Source organism: Nicrophorus vespilloides, unplaced genomic scaffold, assembly GCF_001412225.1.
Source record: "Nicrophorus vespilloides isolate i.1.1-1 unplaced genomic scaffold, Nicve_v1.0, whole genome shotgun sequence".
NCBI classification, from domain to species: domain Eukaryota; kingdom Metazoa; phylum Arthropoda; class Insecta; order Coleoptera; family Silphidae; genus Nicrophorus; species Nicrophorus vespilloides.
Genome location: NW_017097178.1, coordinates 110,572 through 119,521, shown reverse-complemented (window position 1 = coordinate 119,521; position 8,950 = coordinate 110,572). Strand labels below are relative to the sequence as shown.

General features: G+C 39.2%; 1 protein-coding gene across 3 annotated transcripts in view; it reads right to left on the bottom strand.

Annotated features, from left to right (window-relative positions):
* Window positions 1-588: 588 nt before the first annotated feature.
* LOC108559312 (ABC transporter G family member 22) overlaps window positions 589-8,950 on the bottom strand; it is a 67,057-nt gene continuing 58,695 nt past the window's right edge. The window contains exons 1-6 of one of the 3 annotated variants that reach the window (XM_017916554.1): window positions 3,898-4,021; window positions 3,292-3,838; window positions 2,233-2,488; window positions 2,027-2,176; window positions 1,182-1,974; window positions 589-1,109 (exon numbers count right to left, since the gene is read on the bottom strand). In XM_017916554.1, coding sequence (XP_017772043.1) covers window positions 926-1,109; window positions 1,182-1,974; window positions 2,027-2,176; window positions 2,233-2,488; window positions 3,292-3,786 — 1,878 coding nt within the window. In that variant the 5' untranslated portion in view covers window positions 3,787-3,838; window positions 3,898-4,021 and the 3' untranslated portion in view covers window positions 589-925. Of the gene's footprint in view, window positions 1,110-1,181; window positions 1,975-2,026; window positions 2,177-2,232; window positions 2,489-3,291; window positions 3,839-3,897; window positions 4,022-8,950 lie in introns of those variants that run through there. The other 2 variants (XM_017916552.1, XM_017916553.1) reach the window with 2 other exon arrangements.

The window sequence follows — 8,950 nt, the reverse complement described above, 5'->3', positions numbered from 1 at the left end:
TTATATAATAATCAATTATACATACATTTATACATACACCTTCAATTGTTTTTTTTTATGTATTGATGCGTTACATATATATGTATATGTATATATAATAAGAAACAAAAAAAAAATAGGTAAAATCGCAGTCACTGAGAGAACTGTCCGGACAATTTGAATATTATTATTACTTTGTATTGTTACCATTGATTTTTGTTTTGTTTTTTCTTTTTCTAAACGAAATATAGAACAAAAAATTATAATAAAAATTTAAAAAAATATTTACAAATTTCTTTTTTTTCAGCAGTCGTGTGTGTTTTTTTTTCATTATTCTCTTAATTAATTTATTTGTTTAGTTTAAAAAAAAACAAATGATTTTCGAAAGTGATGACGTGATTTTTCGTTTTTAATTATTATTATTAGAGTAGAATAACGTAAATATTATAATAATAATAATTAATAATATTAAAAAAAAAAAAGGATTTGATTATATAGAGGCAACAAGTTATAATATAATGTTATAGTCCCTATCACAATTAATTTAATTATATTATTACTATTTATTTAATTAATTAATTAATTATTTATTTTTTTTATATATCAGTCTATTTATTTAATGATTATTTCCTTCGTCTTTTCTTGCTTTCAATTCTTCTTCTGCGACTCTTTTTTTTTAATTTGTTTAATTCTTCTTTTTGTATCTAAATGCATCTTCACTTATTATTGTCCCGATTTAACAAAGACTATAACATTCCTAATATGTACAGATTGGTGTGGTTCGTACATCAATTTTTTGTTTTAATGTTTGATTAATGATTAATTAATTATTATATGTGTTTTCTTTTATTATTTTTCTTGTGTGCTTTTTCCTTCGTGTTTTTCTTTTTCTTCTTCTCTACTAATAATATCTAGGGGGTACATCAGGTGTATATCACATGTGGGGTCACTTGGGAGTGCGGAAGTACCTCAGTACGAAGTAGCCTAGCAGTCTGAAGACCAGGAAGAAGGCCATCAGAACGCAAGTGTTGATCCACAGGGGCATGTGCGGACCTTGCGCCTCGAGGATCGCCGTTGGTGGGATGACTGCGGACTCTGAGCACTCGTCGAATTTGCTCTGATGCGAACACCTGGTTTGAGGATTTTGAAATTTTAGTTGCTTGTAGAAGGTTGATGAAGATGTTGTTGTAGTTGTTACTTACATTATGGGAAGACCTTTGCTGAACTCGATGATCTGCATGTTCTGGTAGGCGTAATGCACCATCGAGAGATACCTCATCCAGGTGAGCCACGCCGGTATGTTCGTCGCTAGGTACCCTCCAAACAGTTGCGTGGATAACGTGTAGAGAGCGCTGATGGTGATGCTCAGCTGCATGTCCATGCAGGCGGCGCCTATGAAGAAGCCGACGCTCTGCGCGACGATGGTGTTGAGGAGGAGGAAGGCCAGCAGCGTGAAGAACACGACGGGAGAATGGAATCCCAACATGGGATAGGAAATTAGATGGTAGATGGCCGGGAGGGTGACCGTCAACGGTAACTCCCCGGCCATCTTAGCAAGATAGTAAGCACTCAGTCTGTATGCACCGGATCGGCGCTCCTTGTTGATCACGTCCCTCTCCGGCGGAAACGAGCTGAGCGCTCCGAAATGCGCGAACAGCATCCAGTACGTCGTCGAGAAGAACATCCAACCCTGTATATCGTGCAGAGCCTCTTCGCGTCTCTCCAGCTGGAACCAGAGGAGTCCGGCGAGCATACCCAGTCCGATCGTCTGCACCCAATTCAGTTTGGACAGCATCCTCGGACGCGCCTCCTGGAAGTTCCGCTGCGAGAGCACCTTGAACTGCGTCCAGAAACTGGTAGGCCACGCGAAGTAGCATTCCGTGTCGCTCGTCTCGCTGCTCGAAGAGGACGCATGGGAGTTCGTGTCGATCCACAGTCTTCTCACATCCGGATCCAGCGAGCTCAGATCCTCGGGATTCGTCACTTCTATCGTAACTAAACAACATTAAACTTCATTTCCATCGTCGAACTACTTGCTAACACTTACTTTCTATGTGCGGCGAATACGTGACGTCCAGCTTCTCCGGGATGTACATGAACTCCTGCAGCTCCGCAGGATATTCTTTGGAGACGCGCGCAGCCGCCGCCGCCGCGATTATCTTCTGCTGCACCTCTTCCGATCTCTTCACTTGTTCCACTATTCAAAGAAACACACCGTAATTTCCTCTCTTCCAAATATTATTATAAACCTACGTATGAAATCGGCAGGGTTGTAGTGCGGCATGATGTGAAGACCTATGTTCGAGAAGAAATCCACCACTCGACACGTCTCACCTTGGTACGCAGTCTGTCCACCGCACAGAAGCAGAAGCTTATCGCACAAATGGAAGATTTGACTCGAAGGTTGGTGTAGGGTTACCACCACGGCTTTTCCTTCCGTCATCGCGTACCTTTTCAATGTCGTCATCAGATTGTAAGCTGCATGCGAATCTAAACCGGACGTCGGTTCCTTTAAAACGAAATTCACATTTTACTTCTGAATATTAGAGAAAAAAAAAAGATTAAGGAAAGGAAAATATATTCAAAGATTTAAGAATTCAACAGCAGTATTCTATTTGGATTTCAAATTAGATCATCAAATGTATCATATCTACAAACTGCACATTTTACTTACAATCATGAAAATATATATTTTTGGATAAAACAAGGATTCGATTTTAAATTGAAATTACGTGATCATACGTCCTTTATCTATTACGAAACTCCTCTACTACACCACTAAATCCATCAGATTTGTTCCTTAAAATGGTAACTTTGTGAACTGAAACAATAAATTTATTTTTACGAAAAAAACAATCGAAGAACGGCAACAAAATGACGACTCCTGTAAAACTTCCATTTCATTCATCCAAGCTCTAAAAAAATCATTTTAAACATCTCCAAATTATAGTGATAATTATATTTTATTAAAATTTTAGTGGAACAAATAAACGTATCCTGTTTGTAGAAATGATGAAACAATTTCTAATATGTCATTTCTTTTTTCCCAAATATGATCACTGTGTATGATAAAAATACACAAATATTAACTGAATTAGAACAATAATTAGTAATTTATTTGCATAATTAATCCGAAGAATTGATTTAATTGAATTGATGGAATTACCAAATTGAATACTTATTGCTGTTGTCAGTATGAGGCATCAATATTTGAATGGGTATCATTAGTAATGAATTAGATTTAGGTTGAAGTAGGTGATTATTAGAATTAAAAAAATGGATGTTAGAATTTTTTAAAAAAATGTTGCTTACGTCGAGGAGCATTAATGAGGGGTTGGTGAGCAGTTCGCAGGCGATGTTAGCTCTTTTCTTCTCGCCTCCGCTGAGGCCCCGTTTGAGGTAGTCGCCGATGATGGTGTCTTGGCAAGAGCGTAGCTCGAGTACGTCGATGATGTGGTCCACGTACTGCATCTTCTGGGTGTGGGCCATGGTGTCGGGAAGTCGAAGACGGGCCGTGTACTCGAGTGTCTGGCGCAGGGTGAGATCCGGGAAGAAGATGTCCTGCTGTAGGACGTAGCAGATTTTCCGCTTCCAACGTTTGCAGAGGGCTTCCCGATTCAAAGAGATCTCCCCGGAATCGAGCTGCAGACGTCCGCTCAGACAATTCAGGAGCGTCGTCTTCCCGCATCCGGATGGACCCATGACGGCCATAACCTGCCCCGGCCTCACCAAACCATCGATGTCTCGCAGAATCTGCCGTCCGCCGACGGTCACCGTCAGCCCCCTGAAAGCCAAACTGACGGGCATCTGCCTGCTCTCCGGAATAAGACATGGGAAATGCGCCGCTGTTGAATCCAACCTAAATCAAGAATACGATGAAGATTAGAACGATGGTACAGCTTTTATTGTTTGCGTTACAGAATGATAGATGGATGGTTGGTTGGTTGGAGAACAACGAGCTGCAATTGTAAACAATGCAATAAAAGTGAAGGAGGAAAAGGAGTCGACGGCGCGCGTCGGCCTACTATCCTCGCGCATCTATGCACTCTCTATGTGCAGCAGCAGCAGCCAGCAGCAGCGCCCACAGATCGATGTCGAGTGGACGACTTCTGACCCCCCCATTCGCGACCCCATTTGACCCCGGAGTTTAACGCACCTCAAACATCACCTCCAAACACACCTAAATCCTAAAGACCACTTTCCACCGCAACCAAAAGATCATTATTCTACACATCCTCCATCTCATCTACAAACAAAACCAACCAACCAACCAGTCGGCATACCGGCCGGCCGCACAGCGCACTCGGTTAATCTTCATCCAAAAACGCTGTATCGAATGACACATATATTAACCATTAACCAAGAAGATAAGAAAATATCATTTAAAAATAAACCTCCAATGCGTGCGTGTGTGCGTGTGTATTTGGGGTCAACGTACTGCAGAGGTACAGTTGAATGTATTTACCACACATACGCACACTCGCATACACACACACACATGTACACGCACAGACAATGATTTTAATTATACATAATCGCCACAGAAACAGAAATTGAATAATTCATCGGCGCTGAAGTCGCGCACTCACACATCATCATCATCATCAATCGAATCAATCGTCCGTTTCTTCGCCAATGAGATTTCATTTGGCAGCTATTACCGCACTCGAACATTTAAGAGCAATTAACGAAAATGCAATTACAGCCAATTCTCGCGTTTTGGCGAATCAATGGAGAGCGTATATATATATATATATTTTTTTTTTAATTTCTTTTTGCGTTCAGAGTGAGAGAATTCCTACGGGTTGGAGAACCGACATCTGACCCATCTTCAATTGGCTTCCCCAAACGCCAGAGCCGTTGACCCGATAATATATATTTATGGTCCCGAAAGCAGAAGGCGAAAAACGAAATTCGCGTAATTGATGATGATGATGATGATGATGATGACAACATGTAATAGTTCGTTGACCGAACTAATAATAAATCGATCGATTTCATTAAATAATGATAATACTAGCATTATTTCATAGTTTACGCATATCTCTAATAGATTCGAATGAATATATTTCATTGAATCGAAAATCAAACCATTGATGGAATTGATAGAGAAACCCACATCAAGATTAGTTTAGTTTGTTTGAGCATCTGTCTGACAACTATTATCAGTTCATATAACTGTAGTAATAATCAACTAAAGAAAATATATATGTTTGACCTATTTCATGAAAAAAAAACACAGTTTTAAATTCATTATAAATTGAATACATTTTTTTGGAATCCATCATTACAAACTTACTAATCTCAGCAACGAAATAGACAAAGAAGATTATGACCACTTATTAGTTGGGAATCCCAATATAATAATTACTAGTGATTTCATTAAAAATAAAAATAAAACAATTATGAATTTATTATTAGAGGGTTCGAACAAAGAAATCCAATACTTTACATAAATTTAATTGAATCAAGAATCCAAATTATAAATAATAACAATATTTTCGCGTTTTGCTTGAAATTCTATACTATAAGATTTCTTTTAAAGTAATTGAGAATTACTTTCAAAGATTATAGAGTACGTAATACTTATTTCGTAAGGTTTCGACGAAATGTAGCATCGAACAAAAAAAAACGTACTGTTGATATTAATGTTTGAAAGTAAACGGATATGGATAATGACGAAAGAAGGAAGTGCGTGTATGTGCGATATCAATTGGCTTCCAGAAAAGAAAAAACTAATAATAATAATAAAAGTTTGAAGCCGTTGACCCGGGTATTCGAAAAACGAAATTCGCTCAATTGGTGATGATAGGATAAGTTCGTTGACCGAACCAATAACAAATCGATTGGCTCGACCGTCCGGTGGTGGTGGTGGTGGATGGGGTTGGCGATCAATCGACGCCTCCACTACTGCCACCACAGCAGAGCCTCGTCTGGATCTAACTCATCCTCTCTGATACAGCAAAAACTGTTGGAGATTATTAGAAAAGCGTTTGGAATTTGCGCGTGCAAGTTCACGGCTGCTTTGCGCGATTAAAATTAATCGAGTATTACCAGCATGTGGCGCACTTAATACTCGGGTGGAACTCTCTATATTTATAAAGGCACTATTTATAAGCGCGAGTTATTCTCAGGTAGGAGAGTGGCTGAAGCTGCTGCTGCCATCGCCGGTCACTTTTCCTTTAGAGCGCGAATAATAAAAAGAAAAACAATAAATGTACGAAGAGAAAGAAAGAAAGAAAAGTAAAGCGAAAAACGTCTTCTTCGCGCGTCGCGAAGAATGAACCGTCGCGCGAAGAGGAGGAATGAAGAAGAAAAGGTGAAGAGTAGAAGAAGAGAGGAAGAGCTTGTCCTCGCTTCTTCGTCCTCGGCAGCGTAGGTTTTTGAACAACGGAACTATTTTTTGTGTGTCCCAGTATTCTTGGTAACCCAGTGACCCAACCCGGGGTCGACGAACCGGCAGAAGCAGCAGCAGCACCATCAGCCGTGCTCAGCACACTCACGCATTCGGCCATCACTCATTGTCCCTCTCTCTTTCTTTTCGCTCTCTGTCTTCCCCCAAAAAGAAGAAGTAATAAAAAGAAAGAAAGAATTGAAGAGGGAACAACACACTACACACACAGTATACTCGCGCCGCGTTACGCAACAACTAATTCTCGCACCTTTCCGGCCTATTAGATAATCCTCGCTACGTTCGGTGCATTCCTTTTGCTGCTCGCCGTGGATCTTCGACGGCCCAAAGAACTAGCACGCAAACCAGTACAGACGCTCGTCCAACTGGACGGACACCGTCGTCTCCCATAACATTTAAATACCATGCAATAAATACTCGGAGATTTGATCTTTTGGTAGAACCGAACATGTTTAAGATAATAAAAAAAACTATCTCCAAAGCCTTTCCAACAGAACACTTCGAGCGCTCCTCAATTTACAGACATCTTTTTCTAAACACCCCAACAGTTTTCATCTTCATCAATCATACCAAAAATATAATAGTATTATCTACCCCCATATTGATACAAATAATCAGTGCACCCAAAAGATATGTTAATCAACAATTACAATTAAATTACTTAAATTTATTATTGGGGTGACCAATGAAGGAAAGAAAACATGTTTGTTCCACAATCGGTGTTTCGTTCTTAATCTACGAAAGTTTATCCGGAATTTCCTCCCATTCGAATGTGTGCTTCATAATTATTTTTATTATCGTGTTTTCAACGGATACGAAAAACCCAATTCCTAGATTCTCTTTCCATAAAAATTAATGTAATATTCACATATTTACTATTGTTTTCAAGAAATCCTAACACAAATTTCCAAAGGGTTTTTTTCATATGTTACTATAACATTTAATTATAATCTCTAAGAATTGTAAATAGACATTAAATTTTAAAAAAAATTGTTATAATTTAGTGGGTTCTTTTTTTTTTAAAGCAATTTAAATGCTAATAAAACTTCGAGGCCAAGAGTTTAAATGTAGCAAAGTGATATATTTGTTGTATTTCTTTTTTATATTTTCGTTTCGTAATTTTTTTATTGAGTTAGTCCAATTGCGTCTGGGTAAATGAACCCCAGATCTGAGGCGAGAGCGAAAATGAATTCATTCATCGATTAAATAAACCAATATTCGGTTTATTTAATCGACGAAGATCTTTTTATTGAGTATGGTTTTACTATGAGGTCCAACGATTTCGGATCACGGACGTTCTCATCTAGAGGTTGTTGACATACAATTCGAAACGTTTGCAAAAGATTACAACAAAACTCAGTGTTTTTTTTTGTATATTAATTCTGAAATTTCATTATTTAATTAAATAAGAGAAAATATTTGGATGTTCTACGTAAGCAAATTATTAAAATGTGAAATTTTTCAAATAGATTTTCATAAACTGGTGAAATTTATGAGTTTTATGTGTTTTTAAGACTTTTGGGTATGAGTACGTGCGAGATATTGATTGTGGTTTCTTCTCGTGGGTAGTTTGTAGCCGTGAAATTTTGGCAGAGCTGTGAAAAACAACGGGAATCTAGTGCGAGATTTTTGACCCGGGAAGAGGAGAGAGAGGTCTATTTCGAAGCTCTTAGCGCCGCGATTAAAAATACCGGAATCATCTTTCGGATTCGATGGGCTCTGGCCAGGCCTTTAAATTTTCGTACAGAGGAGATGGTACAACTCTTGCTGTTGCCGCTATTGTTGTTGTTGTTGTTGATGATGATGAAGGTTGCAGTATAGAATGGATGGATGCATCGGTGTCGTTGTTGTTGGATTGTGTGTGCGGTGTGTGTGTTTGCGGTGGGAATTAGTAGTGCGCGATCGTTGCGCACGGACGGCTTCAGTTACTTTCGCCAGGATGAAATAAACAAACATTGTAACCGAAATATGTAGATAATTGCGGCTGCCTCGCGCGAGCCGGGTCGTTCAACCCGCCATCACTAGGTCACACTCGCATCTAGGTCACGCGTCTATTACTCACCGCATGCCTATATATTCAATACTGAGTGCATCGATCACATACACACAAACATACATATGCATACATACACACAAAACAGAAGAGCGCACCCACACACACACACAAACGTACATCCTAGAGAGGAACAAACCGTTAGAAATCTGCCCACTCGGGACCACCGCAACATCTATTCCGTTTCCCGAGAATCTGGAGCGCTTCCAGAGCTTCCTGAAGAACAAGAGGAAACAATGCTCGGATACAATGAAGTATACTAATTCGTAAAGCAAACGATGCATTGTGTCCCGAAAATTCTGATCCGAGAAGTTTTTTTTTGCATACGCCTGATCAATTCAGTTAAATTTTAACATTTCCTGCTTGTTTGTGGATGAAGATTTGAGAGAGAAGATTTCGAGAAACGCAAAAAATCTCAATTATAACAATATTTTGTAGGAAAACTGTCGAATGCGCAGCGATGTGCGCATCGTGCGTCCACCATTTTGCGAACAACGCAAACGCGC